Source organism: Bubalus bubalis, chromosome 2, assembly GCF_019923935.1.
Source record: "Bubalus bubalis isolate 160015118507 breed Murrah chromosome 2, NDDB_SH_1, whole genome shotgun sequence".
NCBI classification, from domain to species: Eukaryota; Metazoa; Chordata; class Mammalia; order Artiodactyla; family Bovidae; genus Bubalus; species Bubalus bubalis.
The window spans coordinates 42,185,279-42,213,131 of NC_059158.1; the positions used below are offsets into that span (position 1 = coordinate 42,185,279).

General features: G+C 39.1%; 1 protein-coding gene across 4 annotated transcripts in view; it reads left to right on the forward strand.

Moving 5' to 3' along the window:
• Positions 1–27,853, forward strand: part of FKBP5 (FKBP prolyl isomerase 5) — a 116,555-nt gene that overhangs the window by 37,021 nt on the left and 51,681 nt on the right. For 2 of the 4 annotated variants that reach the window (XM_025271122.3, XM_044930858.2), the window contains 2 exons: positions 13,634–13,762; positions 24,044–24,188. In XM_025271122.3, coding sequence (XP_025126907.1) covers positions 13,658–13,762; positions 24,044–24,188 — 250 coding nt within the window. In that variant the 5' untranslated portion in view covers positions 13,634–13,657. The remainder of the gene's footprint in view (positions 1–13,633; positions 13,763–24,043; positions 24,189–27,853) is intronic. The other 2 variants (XM_025271115.3, XM_044930861.2) reach the window with 1 other exon arrangement.

Consider the following 27,853-nt stretch of genomic DNA (forward strand, 5'->3'; position numbering starts at 1 on the left):
CCATATTAATTTAGCTGTAAGTTAAAGAAAGTGAAGTCACTCAGTCGTGTCCAACTGTTTGTGACCCCATGGTCTGTAGCCTTCCAGGCTCCTCCGTCGATGGGATTTTGCAGGCAAGAATACTGGAGTGGGTTGCCGTTTCCTTCTCCAGGAGATCTTCCTGACCTAGGGATTGAACCCAGGTCTCCCGCATTGTAGGCAGACACTACCTTCTGAGCCACCAGGGAAAATCTATGCTTGTGTTCATACTCTCAAATCATTACTTTTTTGTTTCCCTGTGACTTTTTCCCCTGTGTATTTAAGCTTGTCTAGTTATTTCTTATTCTTAAGGCTTCACTCTTCAGTTCCCTTTCAACCAAAGCATTTTACTGTTTCCCTTTGTAAGCATAATGTGAGTATCAAAATTCTCACCTGTCACTCTTGCATCTTATACATACCCTTCTACTTTACATTCACGTATGCTGCCTTTCTCTCCTTTCTGTTTAAGTGCTCAATCTTCACCACTGCCTAGTGCCTTTGGGAGATACTAGAAAATGAAGTCACTCAGTCGTGTCCGACTCTTAGCGACCCCATGGACTGTAAACTACCAGGCTCCTCCGTCCATGGAATTTTCCAGAGTACTGGAGTAGGTTGCTATTTCCTTCTCCAGGGGATCTTCCCTGACCCAGGGATTGAACCTGGGTCTCCCCCATTGTAGGCAGATGCTTTACCATCTGCACCACCAGCGAAGTCGGGAGATACTAGGGAATACATAAAATCCGCATTTTTTTTCCTTAAAAACTTTTTAGCCACATACGTATCCATGGGAGGTGTCCCATTTTATTCTAAGAATCTTCAAAAACATTTGGGAGGTAATTGCATCCATAAAGTAAGGACATGCTAAGAAAAAATGAGAAATCAGATAATAAGAGTATACAGAAATAAACATTATTTTTAAAAATTCTTTGTACAAATTAAGTGACAACAGTGGACATGGCTGACAAACAAAAGGTGATCTAGAAATTTCATCAAAAGATATCTTTTAGGATATAGAGCAAAAGGACAAAGATGGAATCTGAGAGAAAAGACCAATGTTTCTCAACCCTGTGTGCACACTAGAATCATCTGAGATGCTTTCTAAAAACACGGATATCCTGATCACAGGCCAGTTCCATCCAGACTCTCTGAAAGTGGGTCCACAGGCATCAGTGACTTTTTAAAGCTTCTTGAGTACTTCTGATGTTTATCCCAGAAACATGTTTAGGAGACCTGAAGGATATAACCAGGATATAACCAAGGATATACCCAAGTCTGTCTAATAATACTTCTGGAAGCAGAGGACAGACATTGAAGGAAAAGAAATAGTAGGAACTTCCCTGAGATCTCCAGAGACTTGTTTTCAGTATTTAAGGACTAGGATGTTAAGGCCCTTGCACGGATGAAGGAAAGAAGACAAATGCTATATATATCCTAGTGGTATAGCTGAACCTCTGGAATAAAGAAAATTTTTACCTCTTTATAGAAGAAAATGGGAGCCACCTTGTGCACTCGGGAAGGAGGGAAGCCTGCCTGTCCTAATTGATGGAACACTGCATCTGCTGTCCCCAGGCGGGGCTCTGCTTAATTTCTCTGCTCTTTGGGAGGGTGTCCAGGTTCCCTTGGGAAGAGCTGTTATAGTTGGTGTTTAGAAGGCAGTTTGTTCTTTGTTCTCTCCTTGGGACTGATCTCTTCTGCATTCTAGTTCAGGGATACATTTTTTCTTGTTTTCAAGCTCAGAGCTTTATAAGTTTTTCTGTCTCTCCAGTGCCATTTCAGAGGGAGAAAGTTGACCTTGGTCCTGTCTTTCAACATTTGCCATTTGGATGTTCTCGTGTTTTCTAGATTTTTTGTTTTGTTTTGTTTTAATACTAATTTAACTCTTTGCCTCCTACTCATTTAAGAACAGTAATTTATCCAAGTAAATGGTTAGTGACAGGAGTAACTATAAATTTGGTCTATTAACTTTGCTTTCTTCAATAATTACTGGGAAAAGTGAATTTACCAAAGCATTGTATGCATCTGAGAGAGACAATAAAGGAGGAAGCAATTTGTAGCTATCAAGCGGTAGTTCAATTTAGGATTCTCTTTCCTCTCCCATCTTTATGATTGGACATCCCGGAATCTTTGGTCTCTCCCTCCAGAATTGATGCAGAACGCTTCTGGAGGCACGACTCAGAACTGTGGGATTGCACTGGAAATGCAGAAGGTGTCCTCAATTAAGGGGAAGGTCAGAGGACTAAGGAGAGTGCAGTGGTTACGTACTTCACGTTGCTGAGCAGTTATCACCACCACTCTCTTTCAGAACCTGTATATCTCCCCCAAAAGACACTCTATATCCATTAAACCACTACTCTCTATTCTCTGCTCTCCCAGCCCCTGGTAATCTTTATTCTATTTTCTGTCTCTGTAAACTTGCCTATTCTATATACTTCATATATGTAAAATTATACAATATTTGTCCTTTTGTGTCTTATTTTACTTAGCATAACATTTTCAGGTTCCTCCATGTTGTAGTGTGTATCAGCATTTCATTCCTTTTAATGGCCAGATAATATTCATTTTCACATATATAATTCATACTGCACACATAACCATATTTTGTTTATGGACACTTGGATTTTTTTCTAAACTTTTGGCTTTTGTGCATCATGCTGCTATACCTGTTTGAGTCTCTGGTTTTACTTCTTTTGGGTACACACCCAGGAGTGGAATGGCTGAGTCCTATGGTAATTCTACGTTTAAGAGGAACCACCAAACCTTTCCACAGAAGCTGCACCATTTTACATTACTACCAGCAGTGCATGAGGGTTCCGATTTCTCTACATCTTCACCAACACTTTCCCTTTTTTGATAATAACCATCCTGATGAGTGTGAAGTGCTATCTTATTGTGATTTTGATTTGCATTTCCTTTATGAATAATGATGCTGAACATCTTTTCATGTACTTATTGGTTGTTTGCATATGTTCTTGGAGGTTTCTTTTTTAAAGGAGGAAAAGTAAATGTATGAACATGTCTTAGAGTGTTTTTTGTCATCTCTGCATTCCCCACCCCAGTGTAAAGAACTGAATAACTGGAGGGACATAGGTGACTAGATACAGTGTGCGATTTCATATAGACGTATAGTCTATACATTTGGTGTTGCTTCCTGTGCGTGCATGTATATCCTGTCTTTTATATGTATGTATTGTCTATAGATAGATAACTCCTCCTGACACTCCTCTGTGACTGGACTTGAGAATTACTGGCCTGGGATTGAAAGTAAATGAGGGCTTTCCAGTTCATCCTTTCATGAATATTCTCAAAATTAGGATGCACTTACACTGCATTCAGTCTTAAGCCCTTCCTTGTGTTTTCTTCCTTTTGTGCTTTAGTTGTAGGAGACTAAAAACCTTTATGGCTCAGACATATGTGGTACTTAAAAATGTAATTTTCTGTGCTCCTACCAAAGTAGCCAGTTTCTCTATTCTTTTCTGCCTTCTTTCTGAAAACTCTTGCTAGACAGTAGGATAATCTTTGATACAAGATACATATATTTTAACAAAGAGAACAATGAGTAGATTATGTAATATGCAAGGTTAATTTAGTGGATAAACCTTTAGAATGATTTCTCACTTGGGGGAATATGACAATATAGTTAGGTAAATTGAAGTTTTCAGTGCAGTGTTGATGAAATGCTCAGCATAGTCTCATTTTTCTGTGCTGTCTCAGGTGTTTGCTGACCAGCACTTTGGAGAATGCATGCTTATCCATAACAGAACGAACTGTGTGTTCTCTTTCTGAGGCACTGGGCAACAATTTCCCCCTTTGGACAGTTCAGAACAGTAAGCTTTATCATAGATTAATATCCATAGCTACAGAGTGATTTTAAATCCAGAATAAATGTAGGGTAGGGAACAAAGACACAGCTCTCTTATAAAAAAAGTGAAACTTTCTCAGTGTGTCCAATTGGTTTTTAGGAAGTATCTGTTCTTACAGCCTTTTTTTCATGTAACACTGGATCAGAGAAGTTTTTGTTTGTTTTGTCTGATTCAAAAATCTGTATCAGATGGCATAACTGGAATTAAGGGTAAGTACTTAGAAAGTTCAGTTTATTTATTTATTCTTCCAGATTCATCTGCCTTTGAAAGTTCAACAAAGCTTTAGTTTGGTTTTTATCTTTGTGTTTTAAGTATTTGTGCTACTTCTTTTCACGTGGACTCCATACTGGTCAAAATCATTTTCAGATCACGAAGGTTATTTGTATCCCTTCAAGTGTTAGAACCAAAACTGAAGAGCAAATTCTTTTATCAAATGAGATTTGTAAAGCTTGCAAATCAATGTATACAAGTTCCCTATTTATTTGAATTTGAGCAAGCCACTGTTTCTAAAGGGGAGGGTTAGAACCAAAAGAAAATGTTTTTTTGAATCACAGAGTTTTCATCTGAAAGTTTAGCTGATCACCAAATGACGAACATTCAGAAGAAAGGCCTTGCCTTTGGATGTGTTGCATTCGTGCTTTCTGAATGCTTTGTTTTTAGCTGTTTGTGCTCACACAGGCTGTCAATAATTTGAAAGTAAGAGGCACACATCATGGCACCTCATCCCTAAATGCTTCAGTATGTCTCCGCTAAGAATGAGGAGATTATTCTATACAGAACCACAATACTATATCACACTCTAGAAAGCTAACATTATACAATAATGGTAAGGTAATGTATAGTCTGTTTTTCCAAATTTTCCTAATTCTCCTCAAAATTTGCTTCTGTAAATTTTTGTTCCTCCTAATCCGGTATCTAGCCAAGGATCACACATTGCATTTGGTGGTTGTGTCTCTTTAGTCTTTCTAAACCCAGAGCAGGCCCCTTTCCTTTCTTTAAATGTTTTTTCTTTTATAACATTAACATTTTGAGGAGTCTAAGCCAGTTGTCTTGTAGAATGTTCCACACCCTAATTTTGTCTTTTCTTCTTGCTTAGTTTCAGGTGGAACGTTTTTGGTAGGAACCACTTGTGTACTCCCTGTTACACCACAGCAGGAGGCACAGTGGTACACCAGCCTGTGTTCAAGAAGGTGCAGAGTGTGGTCACGATGTAGGTTACTTGTGTGATCAGACCACTCCACTGGAAAGCCCTTTTCCTTTTTTTAAGTATAAGTAGTCTGTAGGGTCATGCTTTGAGACCCTCTGACTGTCCTGTTCCCTAATAACCTCTCACTTGATGGTTTTAACTTGTTTAACTTGATGTGGTTTCCCTAGGGGTTTACTGATGGATGTCAATGTATCTGTAAAGCCCGACCTCCAAAATATTTAAAAGATCTTTTCTCCCTGTTTTTGAAGCACTTTCTGCAAATTTCTATGCATGAGAGAAGTGTTTTGTGAGTGGTAGGTTACTAGAATTTGGGTACAAATCTTGTTCATCTAATTTTCCTGTCTTGCCCAGCATCACATACAACAACTAGGTACTTAGTTTTTGTTGTTTGTTTGAGAACACTTTGTTCTGACCTTTCCCTTACCCTGAGCCAAGCATTTGGATCTTTGGTGTCGGGTATAAACTGTACTAGTAAATAAAGCAAAGGGGCTTAGCCCCTGGTTTTTGGTGTTGTCTTTGAAGATTTTTGAGTACAGCAAAGTTTGATTTGTGTCTTTGTTGACATTGAAGTAAGTTTAGGTCAACTGGAAGTGAGTTAAGATACATTTAGTTGTTTAATCATCAGTTTTATCAATAAGACATTTGTCACAAGTATAAAACAGTTCTTTTTGACTGTGTAGGCAAGAGGATCCCACAGTGACTTAGGGAGCCTTAACGTCCTTTATTAGCTTAATACCGAATAACTGTGGAAGTTACTAAGTCTTGACTTTTCCTGCTCAGCCACTAGAGCTGTTAGGGAATTCGTCATGACAGCAGGCAGTGAGATGTTTTTTTGTTTTGTCTGTTGATTAGCTTTTCAGTATTTGCCTTGCATGAAAAGGTGTCTGTCATTTTAGATGACTGATGATAATAAGAGCTAGTATACTTTTAACATATACATTATACCATTTAATTCAGAAAGTCACTCTGTGAAAGGAGATGTTACTGTTACTCTGATTACACAGGTAGAGATAAAAGGCTTGGAGAAATTAAAAGTAAACAACATCACACAGCTTGTAAGAAGCTCCAAATTCCTTGCCCTTTCTGTCTTATCAGTCTAAAAGGTAGAGGTGTTCTGGAGAATCTAAATAAGGACAAACCATGACCCTGCTCTTAGGGATCTCTTAAATCTGGGCCTTCTGGTTCAAGATGGCAGACTAGAAGGATGTGTGCTCATCTGCAAGAACACCAAAATCCCAACTAGCTGTTCAACAACCATTTATAGGAGGACGATGCAACTGACCAAAAAAAGATATCCCGTGTCCAAAGACAAAGAAGAAGCTGCAGCGTGATGGTAGGACGGGTGCAATCATGATAAAATCAAATCCCATACCTGCCGGGTGGGTGAGCTGGGGATCCAACAAAGGGACTGGGGATCCCCAGGGAATCTGACCCTGAAGGCCAGCAGTATTGGATCACAAGACCTCCACAGGACTGGGGGAAACAGAGACTCCAGTCTTGGAGGGCACAAACAAAATCTTGTGCACACCAAGGTCTAGAAGAAAGGAGCAAGTGGCCCCACAGGAGGCTGAACCAAAACTACCAACTGGTGTTGGAGGGTGTCCTGTGCAGGCGTGGGTTGGCAGGGGCTCACGACAGGGACGGGGGCAATGTCCCCCTTGGTGTAAGCCCTTTTGAAGGTCCCTGTTAACTGTACTATAGAGCCCAGGGCTGATTTGTCTCAGGCCAAACAACTGCCAGGGAGGGAGTGCAACCCCACTCATCAGCAGATAGTTGGATTAAAGCTTTACTGAGTAAGGCCCTGCTCATCAGAGCAAGACTTAGTTTTTCCCACCACCAATCCCTCCCATCAGGAAGCTTACACAAGCTTCTTAGCCTCCTCCATCAGAGGTCAGACAGAAGAAGCAAGAAGAACCACAGTCCCACAGCAGCTAAAACAAAAAGCACATTACAGAAGGTTCATTAGAATGAAAAAGCAGAAAGTTATGTCCCAGATGAAGGGACTAGATAAAACCCCAGAAAAACAACTAAATGAAGTGGAGATGGCAAACTTCCAGAAAAGAATTCAGAGTAGTGATAGTGAAGATAATCCAGAATCTTGGGAAGAAAATGGAGAAGATGAAGAAATGTTTTATCAAAGACCTAGAACTAAGCTAGTAGTGGTGATAGAATTCCAGCTGAGCTACTTGAAATCCTAAAAGATGATGCTGTGAAAGTGCTGTACTCAATATGCCAGCAAATTTGGAAAACTCAGCAGTGGCCACAGGACTGGAAAGGGTCAGTTTTTATTCCAATCCCAAAGAAAGACAATGCCAAAGAATTTTCAAACTGCTGCACAATTGTACTTGGCTCACACACTAGCAAAGTAATGCTCAAAATTCTCCAAGCCAGGCTTCAACAGTATGTGAACCGAGAACTTCCAGATGTTCAAGCTGGATTTAGAAAAGGCAGAGGAACCAGAGATCAAATTGCCAACATCCATTGGATCATCGAAAAAGCAAGAGAGTTCCAGAAAAACATCTATTTCTGCTTTATTGACTATGCCAAAGCCTTTGACTGTGTGGATCACAACAAACTGTGGAAAATCCTTAAAGAGATAGGAATACCAGACCACCTGACCTGCCTCTTGAGAAATCTGTATGCAGGTCAAGAAGCAATACTTAGAACTGGACATGGAACAACAGACTGGTTCCAAATTGGGAAAGGAGTACGTCAAGGCTGTATATTGTCACCCTGCTTATTTGCAGAGTCAGTTCAGTTCAGTCGCTCAGTCGTGTCCGACTCTGCGACCCCATGAATTGCAGCATGCCAGGCCTCCCTGTCCATCACCAACTCCCGGAGTTCACCCAGACTCACATCCATTGAGTCGGTGATGCCATCCAACCATCTCATCCTCTGTCGTCCCCTTCTCCTCCTGCCCCCAATCCCTCCCAGCATCAGAGTCTTTTCCAATGAGTCAACTCTTCACATCAGGTGGCCAAAGTACTGGAGTTTCAGCTTTAGCATCATTCCTTCCAAAGAAATCCCAGGGCTGATCTCCTTCAGAATGGACTGGTTGGATCTCCTTGCAGTCCAAGGGACTGTCAAGAGTCTTCTCCAACACCACAGCTCAAAAGCATCAATTCTTCGGCGCTCAGCTTCCTTCACAGTCCAACTCTCACATCCATACATGACCACTAGAAAAACCATAGCCTTGACTAGACCGACCTTTGTTGGCAAAGTAATGTCTCTGCTTTTCATTATGCTATCTAGGTTGGTCATAACTTTCCTTCCAAGGAGTAAGCATCTTTTAATTTCATGGCTGCAGTCACCATCTGCTGTGATTTTTGAGCCCCCCCAAAATAAAGTCTGACACTGTTTCTACTGTTTCCCCATCCATTTCCCATGAAGTGATGGGACTCGATAAAGGACAGAAATGGTATGGACCTAAGAGAAGCAGAAGATATTAAGAAGAGATGGCAAGAATACACAGAAGAACTGTACAAAAAAGATCTACACGACCCAGATAATCACAATGGTGTGATCACTGACCTAGAGCCAGACATCCTGGAATGTGAAGTCAAGTGGGCCTTAGAAAGCGTCACTACGAACAAAGCTAGTGGAGGTGATGGAATTCCAGTTGAGCTCTTTCAAATCCTGAAAGATGATGCTGTGAAAGTGCTGCACTCAATATGCCAGCAAATTTGGAAAACTCAGCAGTGGCCACAGGACTGGAAAAGGTCAGTTTTCATTCCAATCCCAAAGAAAGGCAATGCCAAAGAATGCTCAGACTACCACACAATTGCACTCATCTCACATGCTAGTAAAGTAATGCTCAAAATTCTCCAAGTCAGGCTTCAGCAATATGTGAACCGTGAACTTCCCTGATGTTCAAGCTGGTTTTAGAAAAGGCAGAGGAACCAGAGATCAAATTGCCAACATCCACTGGATCATCGAAAAAGCAAGAGAGTTCCAGAAAAACATCTATTTCTGCTTTATTGACTATGCCAAAGCCTTTGACTGTGTGGATCACAATAAACTGTGGAAAATTCTGAAAGAGATGGGAATACCAGACTACCTGATCTGCCTCTTGAGAAATCTGTATGCAGGTCAGGGAAGCAACAGTTAGAACTGGACATGGAACAACAGACTGGTTCCAAATAGGAAAAGGAGTACGTCAAGGCTGTATGTTGTCACCCTGCTTATTTAACTTCTATGCAGAGTACATCATGAGACACGCTGGGCTGGAAGAAGCACAAGCTGGAATCAAGATTGCCGGGAGAAATATCAATAACCTCAGATATGCAGATGACACCACCCTTATGGCAGAAAGTGAAGAGGAACTCAAAAGCCTCTTGATGAAAGTGAAAGAGGAGAGTGAAAAAGTTGGCTTAAAGCTCAACATTCAGAAAATGAAGATCATGGCAGTATGTCATGGAAAATGCTGGTCTGGGTGAAGCATAAGCTGGAATCAAGATTGCTGGGAGAAATATCAATAACCTCAGATATGCAGATGATACCACTCTTATGGCAGAAAGTGAAGAAGAACTAAAGAGCCTCTTGGTAAAGGTGAAAGAGGAGAGAGAAAAAGCTAGCTTAAAACTCAGCATCCAAAAAATGAAGGTCATGGCATCGAGTCCCATCACTTCGTGGCAAATAGGTGGGAAAACAATGGAAACTGACAGACTTTATTTTGGGGGGCTCCAAAATCACTGCAGATGGTAACTCCAGTCATGAAATTAAAAGATGCTTGCCCCAAGTTAGAAAAACTATGACCAACCTAGACAACATATTAAAAAATAGAGACATTACTTCACTGACAAAGGCCCGTCTAGTCAAAGCTATGGTTTTTCCAGTAGTCATGTATGGATGTGAGAATTGGACCATAAAGAAAGCTGAGTGCTGAAGACTTGATACTTTTGAACTGTGGTGTTGGAGAAGACTCTTGAGAGTCTCTTGGACTGCAGGGAAATCAAACCAGTCAATCCTAAAGGAAATCAGTCCTGAATATTCATTGGAAGGACTGATGCTGAAGCTCCAATAGTTTGGCCACATGATATGAAGAACTGACTCACTGGAAAAGACCCTGATGCTGGGAAAGATTGAAGGCAGGAGGAGAAGGGATGACAGAGGATGAGATGGTTGAATGGCATCACTGACTCCATGAACATGAGTTTGAATAAGCTCCAGGAGTTGGTGATGGACAGGAAAGCCTGACATGCTACAGTCCATGGGGTCACAAAGAGGTGAACACAAAAGAGCAACTGAACTGAGAAGAACTAAAGAACAGACAAAAAAATAAATACACTAGAAGGAATCAATAGCAGAATACCTAAAGCAGAAGAAAGGATAAATGACCTGGAAGACAGAATGGTGGAATCACTGCCGCAGAACAGAATATAGGAAAAAGAATGAAAAGAATTGAAGACAGCCTAAGAGATCTCTGGGACAACATTAAATGCACCAACATTCACTTTATAGGGGTCCCAGAAGGAGAAGAGAAAGAGAAGACTTGAGAAAATATGTGAAGAGATGATAGCTGAAAACTCCTTAACATGGGGAAGGAAATAGCAGTCCAGGAAGTGGAGAGTCCCAGGCAGGATATAAATCCAAGGAGGAACACACCAAGACATAGTAATCAAACTGACAAAAATTAAAGACATAAAATATTAAAAGCAACAAGGGAAAAATGACATATAGGGGAACTCCCATCAGGCTATCAGCTGATTTTTCACCAGAAACTCTGCAAGCCAGAAGGGAATTGCACTTTAAAGTGATGAAAGAAGAAGAACCTACAACCAAGAATACTCTACCCAACAAGACTCTCCTTCAGATTTGATGGAGAAATCAAAAGCTTTCCAGACAATCAAAAGTTAAGAGAATTTAGCACCACCAAACCAGCTTTACAACAAATGCTAAAGGAACTTTTCTAGGCGGGAAACACAAGAGAAGGAAGAGACCTGCAGAAAATAAACCCAAAACTGTTAAGCAAATGGTAATGGATCTTACATATTGATAATTACCTTAAATGTAAATGGATTAAATGCACCAGACATAGATTGGCTGGGCAGATGAGAACATGTGCATGTATGCAATTCTACTTAACCACTTCACTCTGCTTGACCACCCCCCCAGATTGTATAATTATTTTATAGTGCCAGGTTAGTCATGTTTCCATTATGGCTTGCAGTTGTAATAATCTTCTATTTTTGGTCTGGCTATTGAGTGTGAAAACTGTTCTTTTTGTTTGTTTGTTTTGATTGTGAAAACTGATAAACATCTTTTACTATTGTGATTGTGCAACTCTTACTTAATACCATTGTATTATGACTGGTCAACAGAAAAACAATAGAACTCTATATCACCAAAACTACCATTTAATAGAAAAACCTGTAATCACTTTTTAAAATCCAGATGCGTATCAGAATTATTGGAATTTTTGAAAAATAAAAATGCCCAGGTATTGCTTTTTTTCTTCAGAGCTCCAGATATGTTTCTAATGAGCAGCCATGTTTGAAAACAACTGAACTACATGATGATCTTTTACTTTTATCTTGTTTGTCCCACTTTTTCTATTTCATATTCATTGCTCCCATTTCATTTAGTTTGTTTTCCAGTTTTTCCATCTCTTCTTTTTTGTTTTTTGATGTTCTTTCTCAAGCCTTTATCAACTAGTAGAAAAGTTTGTATACATATATGTAAAAACAATATGTATAGTAAATATATTTCAGAAAACTTAGAATTTTTGCCTAACTATAAATTTTATGACATTTTGATTCTACTTGTTTGACTTAGTATGAATAGAATGCTAGATTTCTAATTAAAAAAATAGATATGCAACAACAACAAAGGTTTACTGTGTAGCACAGGGAACTATATTGTCAGTTCAGTCGCTCAGTCGTGTCCGACTCTTTCCGACCCCATGAATTGCAGCACGCCAGGCCTCCCTGTCCCATCACCAACTCCCGGAGTTCACTCAGACTCACGTCCATCGAGTCCGTGATGCCATCCGCCCATCTCATCCTCTGTTGTCCCCTTTTCCTCCTGCCCCCAATGCCTTCCAGCATCAGAGTCTTTTCCAATGAGTCAACTCTTCACATCAGGTGGCCAAAGTACTGGAGTTTCAGCTTTAGCATCATTCCTTCCAAAGAACACCCAGGGCTGATCTCCTTCAGAATGGACTGGTTGGATCTCCTTGCAGTCCAAGGGACTCTCAAGAGTCTTCTCCAACACCACAGTTCAAAAGCATCAATTCTCTGGTGCTCAGCTTTCTTCACAGTCCACCTCTCATATCCATACATGACCACTAGAAAAATATGACCATAGCCTTGGCCAGACAGACCTTTGTTGGCAAAGTAATGTCTCTGCTTTTTAATATGCTGTCTAGGTTGGTCATAACAGTCAGTGTCTAGTAATAACCTATAATGGAAAATAATTTCAAAAATAATATATGTGTATATGTATAACTGAATCACCTTGTTGTGTACCTGAAACACTGTTAAGTCAACTATACTTCAGTAAAATATACATATTAATAAAAAATTTTAAAAAGATCTCTTCAATCCAATGCATGTGTCTTCTTATGAATATATTACAGAAAACAAATCAATGGAAGAGCTAAGAAAGTAAAGGGCAGACAACTGCAAAATAGAGGGTTAAAGTTGGTACAATGAAGGTAGCATTTGAGGGAAGGTACAATGAAGGGAAGAATGGGAAAGAAAAAGAATGCCCAAAGTATGGAGATGGGAAAGCACAGGACTTGTTGCAGGAGAAGCCTGGTCTGGTTTGGCTAGAGCGTGAGCCACATGTGAGAAAGTAAAGAAAGTAGTGGAGGCTCGACCTGAAACATAGGTTAGGGTCATGTTGAGGAAGGCGTTGAGTGCCATGGTAGAGAAGAACATCATTCTGTAGGAAAACTTGAGCAGGAAATGAAAAATGTGGCTCTATAAAAGAACCAATAATCATCATGATAAATGTTTACATTTTTAAGTTATGACTTTGTGCTCATCCCTTAACATTTGTTATCTCCTTAATGCCTCATAGTAACTATGAACTATGGACGTGGAACTGAGGCTCAGTGATCTTAAGTAGGTTGGCAAATATCAAACATATGGTGGGAGCTGAGGCTCAGACTGGGGTCTATCATTTTCCAAAGCCTTGTCCTATTTTCCACTGTGATAGATTGCTGTTTCTTTTATCAGATCACCTGATAAGTTCTTAATTCTCTGTCAAGAATATGGTTGTAGGAAAAGGACATTTTCAAGTTCTGAAAGGACGACTTCTCAATGTGTAATCATACTAAGGAATATAATCACTGCCAAGCCTGACTTGTGCTGCTCTCTAATTTGGGACCAGAGCTAGATGGGAAATTGAAGATTTGGATGATGTTTTATTTACATGCCTCATGACATCAGTACATGCTCATAGCAAACGTTTTTATTTTCCTTTTTGGTGTTAAACCTTATTGGCCCTATGTAAATCTTGGGTCAGGTAAAGCTGTGTTTCTAGGGGCATTTTAAGATACATAATGAAGTGATACTTCTCCTAGCTAAAATTTGTTTCTTCTCAGCAGGTTTTCTACTTTTAAAAAACAATGACTACTGATGAAGCTGCCAAGAACAATGGAGAAAGCCCTGCAGCAGCTGTTGCTGAACAGGGAGAGGATATTACCTCCAAAAAAGATAGAGGAGTATTAAAGGTGAGGCCATGACATGTAAGGAAATTTGCTATCTGGAAAGAGTGTTAATAAAAATCTTTTTTTGTTTTTGTCTGGAGGTGTAGATGGATTGGGGCTTCCCAAGTGGTGCAGTTGTAAAGAATTTGCCTGACTATGCAGGAGACGCAAGAGACGCGGGTTCCATCTCTGGGTTCGGAAGATCCCCTGGAGGGGGAAATGGCAACCCACTCCAGTATTCTTGCCTGGAGAATCCCATGGACAGAGGAGTCTGGTGGACTACAGTCCATGGGATCGCAAAGAGTCAAACATTACTGAGCATCTGAGCATTGAGATGGATTATGTTTATTGAGACTTACCAAGTACCAAATGCTACAGCTAAATTCTCATTTGGTCTTTATAACTGCAGGTTTATTTTTAATCCCAGATTATAGATAGTAAAGCTGAGGGCTAGCTATGTAAATTAACTTGCCCCAAATCATGTATCTCAGTAAATGCAGGTCTGAGGATTTATGTTATGTCTGGCTCCAAAAAGACTGTCTCTCTCTGTTCTCACCAGAGTATAAATGGGCTATTATTTTAATATTTAAGTATATTAAAGCTGCTGCTGCTAAGTCACCTCAGTTGTGTCCGACTCTGTGCGACCCCATAGACGGCTGCCCACCAGGCTCCCCCGTCCCTGGGATTCTCCAGGCAAGAACACTGGAGTAGGTTGCCATTTCCCTCTCCAATGCATGAAAGTGAAAAGTGAAAGTAAAGTCGCTCAGTTGTGTCCGACTCTTAGCGACCCCATGGACTACAGCCTACCAGGCTCCTCTGTCTGTGGGATTTTCCAGGCAAGAGTACTGGAGTGGGGTGCCATTGCCTTCTCCAATATTAAAGCTAGTTAATGACAATTTAAAAAAAAACTTTCTTAAAAGAAAAAAAAGTTAACTTGAAAAGTTCAAAAGGATTTGTTTTTTACATAGAGTTCCTGTGTGTAATGAAAACATTTTTTTGAGGTTTAATCAGAGAATGTATCTCACTTTTGAATTAGTGTTCCTCCTTAAAAACACTTTTTTCACTCTGTAATTATGTTTACAAGTGGTTTTTTTTTAAACCTCACAGAGGTCTTTTGAGACAGAGCACATTTGATTCTCCCATTTATATATGGAAGATATATGTGCTGTTATTCCATATAACAGAGAGGTTAAATGGGTTTAGTCATAGTAAGTTCTTTTTTCTCCTAACTGTTGTGATATATTCAGGTTTTGTAAGGTTAATTTTTTTGCTGAAAAGATTGAACTTTTTAAGTATTATCAATAAGCTGAGTTTTAATATAACCTATGTTATCAGTAGCAAATGAGATTTTTCTTTTAGTTTGTTTTGGCTAATCTTGCTTACGGGAAAGCTTTCTTCACATATTCACAAACATCAATCTCTTCTGAATATACATGTTTTACTATTAGCTTGGTATATGCTAAGCCAAAATTTGAAGACTTGCAAAACAAAGATTTTAGCATTATAGATGTGTACCATGCTATCTTCATTCAGAGGGCTTTCAACCCTGTAGCTCTGTGAATTCAGTTCAGTTCAGTTTAGTTGCTCAGTCGTGTCCGACTCTTTGCTGCCCCATGAATTGCAGCACGCCAGGCCTCCCTGTCCATCACCAACTCCCAGAGTTCATTCAGACTCACGTCCATCGAGTCAATGATGCCATCCGCCCATCTCATCCTCTGTCGCCCCCTTCTCCTCCTGCCCCCAATCCCTCCCAGCATCAGAGTCTTTTCCAGTGAGTCAACTCTTTGCATGAGGTGGCCAAAGTACTGGAGTTTCAGCTTCAGCACAGTTCTTTCCAAAGAAATCCCAGGGCTGATCTCCTTCAGAATGGCCTGGTTGGATCTCCTTGCAGTCCAAGGGACTCTCAAGAGTCTTCTCCAACACCACAGTTCAAAAGCATCAATTCTTTGGCGTTCAGCTTCCTTCACAGTCCAACTCTCATATCCATACATGACCACTAGAAAAACCATAGCCTTGACTAGACCGACCTTTGTTGGCAAAGTAATGTCTCTGCTTTTCACTATGCTATCTAGGTTGGTCATAACTTTCCTTCCAAGGACTAAGCATCTTTTAATTTCATGGCTGCAGTCACCATCTGCTGTGATTTTTGAGCCCCCCAAAATAAAGTCTGACACTGTTTCCACTGTTTCCCCATCTATCTCTCATGAAGTGATGGGACCAGATGCCATGATCTTTGTTTTCTGAATGTTGAGCTTTAAGCCAACTTTTTCACTCTCTACTTTCACATTCATCCAGAGGCTTTTTAGTTTCTCTTCACTTTCTGCCATAAGGGTGGTGTCATCTGCATATCTGAGGTTATTAATATTTCTCCCGGCAATCTTGATTCCAGCTTGTGCTTCTTCCAGCCCAGCGTGTCTCATGATGTACTCTGCATAGAAGTTAAATAAACAGGGTGACAATATACAGCCTTGATGTACTCCTTTTCCTATTTGGAACCAGTCTGTTGTTCCATGTCCAGTTCTAACTGTTGCTTCCTGACCTGCATACAGATTTCTCAAGAGGCAGGTCATGTGGTCTGATATTCCCATCTCTTTCAGAATTTTCCAGTTTATTGTGATCCATAGAGTCAAAGGCTTTGGCATAGTCAATAAAGCAGAAATAGATGTTTTTCTGGAGCTCTCTTGCTTTTTCGATGATCCAGTGGATGTTGGCAATTTGATCTCTGGTTCCTCTGCCTTTTCTAAAACCGGCTTGAACATCTGGAAGTTCACGGTTCACATATTGCTGAAGCCTGGCTTGGAGAATTTTGAGCATTACTTTACCAGCGTGTGAGATGAATGCAATTGTGCAGTAGTTTGAGCATTCTTTGGCATTGCCTTTGGGATTGGAATGAAAACTGACCTTTTCCAGTCCTGTGGCCACTGCTGAGTTTTCCAAATTTGCTGGCATATTGAGTGCAGCACTTTCACAGCATCATCTTTCAGGATTTGAAATAGCTCCACTGAAATTCCATCATCTCCACTAGCTTTGTTCGTAGTGATGCTTTCTAAGGCCCACCTGACTTCACATTCCAGGATGTCTGGCTCTAGGGAGTGATCACACCATCGTGATCATCTTGGTCATAAAGATCTTTTTTGTACAGTTCTTCTGTGTATTCTTGCCACCTCTTCTTAATATCTTTTGCTTCTGTTAGGTCCATACCGTTTCTGTCCTTTATTGTGGCCATCTTTGCATGAAATGTTCCCTTGGTACATTTGGTTCCCTCTAATTTTCTTAAAGAGATCTCTAGTCTTTCTCATTCTATTGTTTTCCTCTATTTCTTTGCATTGATCACTGAGGAAGGCTTTCTTATCTCTCCTTGCTATTCTTTGGAACTCTGCATTCAGATGCTTATATCTTTGCTTTTCTCCTTTGCTTTTCGGTTCTCTTCTTTTCACAGGTATTTGTAAGGCCTCCCCAGACAGCAATTTTGCTTTTTTGCATTTCTTTTCCATGGGGATGGTCTTGATCCCTGTCTCCTGTACAATGTCACGAACCTCTGTTCATAGTTCATCAGGCACTCTATCAGATCTAGGCCCTTAAATCTATTTCTCACTTCCACTATATAATCATCAGGGATTTGATTTAGGTCATACCTGAATGGTCTAGTGGTTTTCCCCACTTTCTTCCATTTCAATCTGAATTTGCCTGTAAGGAGTCATGATCTGAGCCACAGTCAGCTCCTGGTCTTGTTTTTGTTGACTGTATAGACCTTCTCTATCTTTGTCTGCAAAGAATATAATTAGTCTGATTTCGGTGTTGACCATCTGGTGATGTCCATGTGTAGAGTCTTCTCTTGTGTTGTTGGAAGAGGGTATTTGCTATGACCAGTGCATTCTCTTGGCAGAACTCTATTAGCCTTTGCCCTGCTTCATTCTGTACTCCAAGGCCAAATTTGCCTGTTACTCCAGGTGTTTCTTGACTTCCTACTTTTGCATTCCAGTCCCCTATAATGAAAAGAACATCTTTTTGGGGTGTTAGTTCTAAAAGGTCTTGTAGGTCTTCAGAGAACCGTTCAACTTCAGCTTCTTCAGTGTTACTTGTTGGGGCATAGACTTGGATTACTGTGGTATTGAATGTTTTGCCTTGGAAACGAACAGAGATCATTCTGTCGTTTTTGAAATTGCATCCAAGTACTGCATTTCGGACTCTTGTTGACCATGATGTGTGAATTACTCATCCCAAACTCCAGAATGCCTCTCAAGACAGTGGAAATTCTGCAGGTTGTTATCTTCTGCTCTTTTATCTTTTCAGAACACTGGTACAGAGAACAACTTGCCTCAGGCCCTTCTTTGTTCTAGGGAGTAAATCCAATAGGATTTTTAGGCCTGTAAGAAACATTTTGAGATTGTAAACCCTTTAAATCTTACCATTTATCACTGTCTAAAGCCTCAGGTTTCACCATAGGGCTTTTGGTTAAGATTAAATAGGTCTGTGGACTTCCCTAATAGTCCAGTGGTTAAGACACCAGACTACTGCAGGAGCACAGGTTCGATCCCTGGTCAGGGAACTAAGATCTTGCATGCTGTGCAGCACGGCCAAAAAATCAGTTTAGTTCAGTTGCTCAGTCATGTCTGACTCTTTGTGACCCCGTGGACTGCAGCGTGCCAGGCTTCCCTGTCCATCACCAGCACCCGGAGCTAACTCAAACTCATGTCCATCTAGTCAGTGATGCCATGCAGCTGTCTCATCCTCTGTCGTCACCTTCTCTGCCCGCCTTTGATCTTTCCCAGCATCAGGCTTTCTTTTCAGTGAGTCAGTTCTTCGTGTCAGGTGGCCAAAGAGTTGGAGTTTCAGCTTCAGCATCAGTCCTTCCAATGGAATATTCTGGACTGATTTCCTTTAGGATTGACTGGTTGGATCTCCTTGCAGTCCGATGGACTCGCCAGAGTATTCAGCACCATAGTTCAAAAGCATCAGTTCTTCAGTGCTCAGCTTTCTTTATAGTCCAACTCTCACATCCATACATGACTACTGGAAAAATTATAGCATTGACCATACTCACCTTTGTCGGCAAAGTAATTTCTCTGCCTTTTTAATATGCTGTCTATGTATAGACAGCATATTAAAGGAGTAAGTGTCTCTTAATTTCATGTCTACAGTCACCAAGTGCAGTGATTTTGGAGCCCCCCAAAAAAGTCTGCACTGTTTCCCCAACTATTTGTCATGAAGTGATGGGATCGGAAACCATGATCTTAGTTTTCTGAATGTTGAGTTTTAAGCCAACTTTTTCACTCTCCTCTTTTACTTGCATCCAGACTCTTTAGTTCTTCTTCGCTTTCTGCCATAAGGGTGGTGTCATCTGCATATCTGAGGTTATTGGTATTTCTCCCAGCAATCTTGATTCCAGCTTGTGCTTCATCCAGCTTAGCATTTTGCATGATGTACTCTGCATATGTTAAATAAGCAGGATGATAATGTACAACCTTGACGTACTCCTTTCCCAATTTTGAACCAGTCTGTTGTTCCATGTCCAGTTCTAAGTGTTGCTTCTTGACCTGCATACAGATTTCTCAGGAGGCAGGTCAAGTGGTCTGGTATTCCCATCTCTTTTAAGGATTTTCCACAGTTTATTGTGATCCACACAGTCAAAGGCTTTGGCGTAGTCAATAAAGCAGAAATAGATGTTTTTCTGGAACTCTCTTGCTTTTTCTAAGAAGAAGATTAAATAGGTCTATTAACTGCCATGACCTAGGGCAATTTAGTAACATATCTGTGAGAAGTTTCCTCATTTGTAAAATTTGAATAATAATACTGCCTATCTCATAGAATTAAGATTATATAAAGCATTTAATACAGTGCCATGTTTGTAATTGTCTCTTATTAACTCATATATATATATATATATATATTTTTTTTTTAAGACCAAGGCAGATCTGAGAAGTCAGTCAGAAACTAGCCCAGTAATATAAAATTTCTTTATGGAGCTTACATTTTTAAACTGAATTGAGACTAGGTTGTTTTCTTAAGACATCTCCAGATTTAGGCACTAAACTCAGCTTGTTGGGGAAACCTGAAGTAATACCACAGTATTACTGTGGATGTAAACAGCGTTGACTCCCTGGGTGCCCTTCACTCCATCAGCCCAGTTACTTGGTTATAGTCCTAGATATGCAGATGCCCTCCAGGGGCAGCCGAGGCTCCCCAGTACCGCATGCAGTTCATGAACATGAGCACTTTCAGAATATTGTGAGATTTCTCTTAGATTAACGTTTTTGGAAACATTTTTTCCTCTTGAGCCCTAGAAGGGCAGTAATGGTTCTCCTGTTTGTTTTTTTTTTTAATTAGCTTTTTAGTTTTTAAATTATAACTATTTTTTCCCAGCTGTATTGAGATGAAATATAACATGTAAGTTTAAGGTGTATAATGTGATGATTTGATACATTTAAATGTTTCGAAATGACTACCACAAAAGGGTTAGTTCGCCCCTTCATCACCTCAGATAATTATCATTTCTTTTTTGTGGCGAGAACATTTAAGATCTATTCTCTTAGCAGTTCTCAAGTATATAATACACTGTTGTTAATTACAGTCACCATTCTGTACATTAGATCTTGAGAATTTAATTCATGTTATGACTTGGAAGTTTGTACCCTTTGACCACCATCTCCTCATTTTCCACCATGCCCTTTTCCTCTGACAACCATCATTCTGCTCTTTGTTTCTGTGAATTTAGCTTTTTTAGATTTCACATACATGTAATATCACACCATTTATGTGTTTCTCTGACTTACTTCACTTAGCATAATGTCCTCAAAGTACATCCATGTTGTCACAAATGGTATGGTTTCCTTCTTTCTTGTGAGTGAACAATATTCTGTTATGCCTATGTATGGGTTTCCCTGGTGGCTCAGAAGGTAAAGCATCTGCCTGCAATGCAGGAGATCCAGGTTCGATCCCTGTGTTGGGAAGATCCCCTGGAGAAGCTAACCAGCTAACCTGCCTCAGAATTTTGGCCTGGGAAACCCATGGACAGAGGAGCCTGGAGGGCTACAGTCTGTGGGGTCAGACACAACTGAGTGACTAACACTACACAGTACATATATATACCACATCCCTATTCAGTATTTCTTTGAGATAATAATTTCATTTCCTTTGGATTTATACCCAAAAGTGGAATTGCTGGATCATATGGTAGTTCTAGTTTTAATTTTTTGAGGAAAGTTCATACCATTCTCCATAGTGGCTGTCCCAGTTTACATCCCTATCAGTAGTGCGCAAGGGTTTCCTTTTCTCCAAATCCTTATTAACAGTTGTTATTTGTTGATTTTTTTTTGTAATAACCATGAGTTCCGTATATATTTTGGATATCAAATATATGGTTTGTGGATATTTTCTCCCACCCCATAGGTTGCCTTTTCATTTTGGTGATTGTTTCTTTTGCTGTGCAGAACCTTTTTAGTTTGATATTCTACCTATTTATTTTTGTTGCTTGTGCTTTTGGTGTCATATCCAAAAAAATGGCTGCCAGGATTAATGTCAAGGAGGTTTTCCCCTTGTTTTCCTTCACATGTTTTATATAGTTTCAGATCTTATGTTTTAAGTCTGTTGTTGATTTTGAGTTAGGTTTTGTGAGTGGTGTAAGATAGGGGTCCAGTTTTATTCTTCATGGGGTTATTCAGTTTTCCTTGGCACTTTTTATTGAAGAGATTATCTGTTCCTCATTGAGTATTCTTGGCTCCCTTGTCAAATAGGAGTTAACAGTGTATGCTGAGGTTTATTTTTGGGTTCTTGATTCTGTTCCATTGGTCCATGTGTCTGTTTTTATTACTGTAGCTTTGTAATATAGTTTGAAATCAGGAAATATGATGCCTCCAGGTTTTTTCTTGGGATTGCTTTGGCTATTTTGGGTCTTTCATGGGCCTGTTCTTCTATTTCTGTGAAAAATACCATGGGAAAGTTGATATGGCTTGCATTGAGTCTGTAGTTGTCTTTCAGTGGTATGGACATTTTAGCATTTTTAATTCTCCTCATTCATGAACATAGGCTGCCTTTTCCATTTATGTGTGTCTTCTTCAGTTCTTCCATTAGAATCATGCAGTTTTCAGTGTACAAATCTTCTACCTTCTTGATTAACTTTATTCCTAACTGTTTGATAGTTTTGGATGCTATTTGAATGAGAGTTTTATTGAGGTATAATTTAACAGTTTCTTAGTTTCAGGTGTGCAACATGATGATTTGACATTGGTATATATTATGAAATGGTCACCACAGTAAGTCCAGTTAATATTTGTCACCACACGTAGTTTGAAAATTTTTTTGTGCTGAGAACTTTTTAGATCTATTTTCTTAGCAGCTTTCAAGTAGGCATTACAATATTATTAATTGTCACACCCTGCTGTACGTTACATACATGTCTTACTTATTTTGTATCTTTTGACTCCCTTTACCCATTTCTCCCACCCTCCCCTCAAACTCTGACCTCTGGCAACCACCAATCTGTTTCTGTTCTGTATATCTGTAAATTTGGTTGTTGTTTTTTTTTTCTTTTTGGATTCCATATGTGAGGTCATACGGTATTTGTTTTTTTGTGTCTGACCTATCTCACTTAGCATAATGTCCTCAAGGTCCATCCATATTAGAAACGGCAAGATTTAATTCTTTTTTATGACAGAATAATAATCCATTGTGTGTGTATACAAACATACATATATATATATATATATTTTTTTTTTTTAATATTTATTTATTTGGCTGTGCTGAGACTTAGTAGTGGCATGTGAGATCTTGTTCTCTGACCAGGGATCGAACCCCTTTTCCCTGCTTTGGGAGCATGTAGTCTTAGCCACTGGACCACCAGGGAAGTCACCATATATATGTATATATATTTTTTTCTTTATGCATTCATTTATCAGTGAACATAGGCCGTTTTCATATCTTGCCTAATGTAATGAACATGCAGTGAACATGGGGTTGCATATATCTTTTTTCAGTTAGTATTTTCATTTCTTTTGGATAAATACCCACAAGTGGAATTGTTGGATCACATGGTAGTTCTACTTTTAGTATTTTGAGGAACCTCCATACTGCTTTTCATGACATCAGTACCAGTGTATATTCCCACCAACAATGCACAAGGGTTCCCTTTTCTCCACATCCTTACCAATACTTGTTATTTCTGTCTTTTTGATAATTGCCATTCTGATTCATTTGCATTTCTGGGATTTTCTCTACAGTATTTCCTCTTCAGATATTTTGTTGTGTGTAGAAACACAACATATTTCTGTATATTGAATTTGTAATCCTGCAGCTTTACTGAATTGATGAAGTTCAGCTTTTTATGAAGTTGCAGTTTTTTTTTTTTTTCCCATTTAGAATGTCTGGGGTTTTGAACTAAGAAAGTTGTAGAATCTTAGTTCACAGTGTTTATATGATGATATGAGGGTGGAGCAAGGAGGTTATATCTCAAGAAAGAATTCAGGAGCAGATAATTCTTTCAATAAAAATTCAGACCCTTCCCCACAAAAGATGTTTAGTTACCATCCTCTGTTATCTAGCAAAAATGATTAATTTGGCATAAGTGATTGACAGAATAAATTATACACCACATGCCTGGATTTGATTTTCTTTTCCCAGAACTTGACCAACTCTATTAGTGTCTTGCTCTGCCAAGAACAAAATAAATATACTGGATTTTATGATAGTTAAATATTTTTCAACTTGGAACTTTCTGACATTTCCTTTACTAGAACACAAGTTATTCAGTATCATATCAAACTTTTTTTTTTTACACATTGCATATTCTTCAGATAGTAAGAAGTATAACCTGTTGTATCAGAAAATTGGGCTTTTTGAAATAAAACCAAACTAATGGAATCTAGTCAGAAGCTAATGTTTTTAGCAAAGGAGAGAAGTGAAAATCTTACCTTTGAAACTTTGCTTCAGACTTACTTTTAAATGTTTTTGAAAGTCCACTAATCTTTTTGGTCTAATTCAGTTTGTACATGAACTAGCTGTGTGTTTTCAGAGATTTTAGTGTCAAAACATGGGGCATTAAAGCAATAAAACAAGCTCTATTGGTTTATTATTTTGAGAGAATAGTGTGGTTAACAGTAAAATTAAATATAGTATTAAATATTTAGTGGTATAGGACAGTTTTCTAACAGTGAAGGTTATTGCAAGAACTGGGAGGGAGGCCTTTAGAAAGGACAGACAGTTGTTTACAAATCTGCCTGAGTGACGTGGCATGGACTGAGAGACATTTTTATTCTCAGATTAAAAGAAAAATGTTTAACCTCCTTTTTTCTTGACGTTTGTCTTTCCTAGATTGTCAAGAGAGTGGGAAATAGTGAGGAAACACCAATGATTGGAGACAAAGTTTATGTCCATTACAAAGGGAAATTGTCAACTGGAAAGAAGTTTGATTCCAGTCATGATAGAAATGAACCATTTGTCTTTAGTCTTGGCAAAGGTAAGAGGGTTTTTTTTTGTTTTTTTTTTTTTGAGTTGTGTTTTGCTTAGATTTATTGCTATTTATACTATGTGGGAGCTAGTAGATCTTATCCTTGCCAAAAGTGAAGATATTTTGGAGCAGTAGTTATCAAAGTGTGGTCCATGGATCCCTGTGGGGTCCCTGAGATTCTTTTGGGGGTCCATAGTGTCAAAAATGTTTTCATTATAATACTGAGATGTTACTTACTATTTCTTACTGTGTTGACATTTGCACTGATGGTACTAAGCTGCAGGGGTGAAAAACTGCTGGAGCCTTAGCGCAGATCTAGGCAGGGATATCAGATCACACCAGTAGCAGTGTGTTCTTCCTGTCCTCACTTACCGCTTAAATAAGAAAGACAAAGGAAAGCAAGTTTCACTGAAGAATGTCCTTGATGCGGTGTAAAAAAATATTCATTTTGTTAAATCCTAATCGTTGAGTTTCACATTGTTTTGGTATTTTGAGACAGATGGGAAAACACACGTAAAATACTACGCCAGCCCCCCGCCGCCCCCCCGCCCCCTACACACAGAGGTTATCTCAAGGGGAAGCACTTGTGCACTTTGGTTGAGAACTGAACTGGCTGGATTGTTTCTGTGCAGCATCATTTTTATTTGAAAGGGCAAGCTGTGATTATTCAGACTTGGCTATTCTGTATTTGGAAGATAATTTCTTGCAGATGAATGCAGTGAGCCTGTCACTTCCAGGACAACAAGTGACAGTGTTTCTACCATTGAGTTTTCAGGTGAAAAGTGCAGTATGGGAAAATTTGTATCTGCTACTCAGAGCTGGTCAGCTTCCCAGAACGTAAAAGATTTCTGAATAGATCAATGAGTATAAATGAATGTGTTTTAAGATAGTATACAATGAAATATGTTAACATTTGGAAGATTGTGTGACTCAGTGAACAGTATTTTCCCAGGGACCAATGCAGGATGTTACAAAATCACTCATGAGTAAAAGGTCCATTGGATGGATTTTAATGTAACATCATATGAAAAATTCATTGATATGATCTCAGATTCCACATTGCAACTGACCCTTATGAAACTAATACCTGTCCAATTTTGATGTAGTATCAGATGATTGTATTCATGATTATCCGAAAAGGCTGTTAAAAAACTCCTATCTTTTCTATTATCTTTGTGGGTTTGGATTTTTTCCATATACTTCAACCAAAACTTGTAGTTGCAACAGATAAATCTAAAAGTAGGTATGAGAATCAAATTGTCTTTTATTTTCAGACACATTTTACATCTTCTCACTATTTTTGTTTTGTTTTGTTTTGGGGAAATATAATTATTTTCCATAAAAATAATTTATGCTAACATATGAAGCTATTGTTACTTTAAATGAACTGGTAAAGATGTAATAAGGTCCTAAGAAAAAAAATTGAGAACCACTGTTTTAAAATCTTAAATGTGATTTGTTTTACTAATTTCTTTATAAATACTTTTAAATGTCTTCAGTTAGTTTAGTATTCTTTTTTTTTCACTCTTGGAAAAAGCATACCCCATACAAATTGAACTTCATGGACCATGTGACTTGTTGGAAGTGAGTGGCTGAATTACAAAGTCCTTTTAGCTTTGTCAGTCACAGATAGAGCAGATTTTAGTTTGTTCCCAGGCCAAGTGTAGGAGAAAGGAGGCAACCCCCCCATCCCATTCACCACCATGCCTCAGTGTTGAATAATTTCATTCTTTTTTCCGACTCTACATGTTAGTTGAGTTGCTAGCTAAGCAAAGATCTGGGAAAGGAAAAAGCAAGAAGCTAAAGAGTTAAACTCTTTCTGAGTTTCTGCTTTCCTTGTACCCATAGGCATTTGTATGTCATGGCGACTTCTGCTTCCTGTCCAACAGTCCTGTCTTCAAGCTCTAATGCTGGCTGGGTCACTGCCCCCTTCTCCTTTGGGTCCTTTGAGTTGATGGCTCATGGGAGATTAATCTTGTGTTTAGTAAGATAGCAGTCAAAATCAAGTACAGATTTTTTTCCTTAACATAGCAGAAAGTGACAACGGTGAAACATTTTTTCATTCTTGCTGATGTAGGGATGTGAACCTCCAGGGCCACCAGCATGGCTGTGGCATCATTATTTAATTGAGAGGACCCCAGAGTAAATGGCCTCATCAGACCTCTTTGTTCCTGCTGCTCCCCCTTTGAATTTCTGTCTTGGAGTTGGTAGATTTAAGATAATAGGTCTTCTGTCACCAATTATCTTTGCAAGAAGACTGAAAAATTGCTGAGAATCTATACAACCACCTTCTGTACCCAGATTTTCTCAGTAAAATGCACTATGGTGAAAGTAATGGAAATTAAAATAAACAAATGGGACCTAATTAAACTTAGCTCCCTTCATTGTGTAAAAACTTCTATCAGCAAGGTAAAAAGATAACCTTCAGAACTGGAGAAATAAATAGCAGATGAAACAATGGACAAAGAACTAATCTCCAAAATATGCAAGTAGCTAATAAAGCTCAATAACAGATAAACAACCCAATCAAAAAATAGGCAGAAGATTTAAACAGACATTTCTCTGAAGAAGACATACAGATGGCTAATAAATACATGAAAACATGCTCAACATGGCTTATTATTAGAGAAATGCAAATCAAAACTACAATGAGGTATCACCTCACACCGGTCAGAATGGCCATCATCAAAAAGTCCACAAACAGTAAATGCTGGAGAGGGTGTGGAGAAAAGGGAACCCTCTTGCACTGTGGTGGGAATGCAAATTGATACAGCTACTATGGAGAACAGTATGAAGATTCCTTTAAAAACTAGGAATAAAACTACCATACGACCCAGCAGTCCCACTACTGGGCATATACCCTGAGGAAACCATAATTGAAAAGACTCTATTTCCATAAAATAGAACCCCAGTGTTCATTGCAGCACTTTACAACACCTAGGACATGAAAGCAACATAAATGTTCCTCAATAGATGAATGGATAAAGAAGTTGTGGCACATATACACATTGGAGTATTACTCAGCTATAAAAAGCAATGCATTTGAGTCAGTTCTGATGAGGTGGATGAACCTAGAGCCTCTTATACAGAGTGAAGTAAGTCAGAAAGAAAAAGACAAATACCATGTATTAATTAACTCATATATATGGAATCTAGAAAGATGGTACTGATGAACCTATCTACAGGACAGCAGTGGAGATATAAAGAACAGACTTTTGGACACAGTTTTTAATGTTTCCTGGAATTTTGAGCTGAGAAGAGGCAGCTTTCAGTTGACGTGGTACCTTCGACACGCCTATCTAGAGGTCACATGGTCTCATGGGGAGTGCATCCGGCTGGGTGTTAGGGAGCCAGCGTTCCTGTCTTTGTTCTTCCCTGTGGTATGTTAACATGAATAGGTCACCTAACCTTCCCTACTCTTACAAAAAGAAGCGTCTGTAGAAGAGCTTTAAGATTAGTCCTGAGTCTGAGATTCCATTCTTGTATATTCTGTGAAGAGTACAGGGACAAAAACTGTAAAGGATTAAACCCAACACAAAAACAAAAACCTTTAGAGGATCCCTGAAGATGATAATTAGGAATATGAGGCTAGAGCAGTATCACTGTGGTAAAACTTCTATAACATAATGTGTTTAGTTGCCTATAAAACAAACATTGGCTAGGCAGCTTAGTTT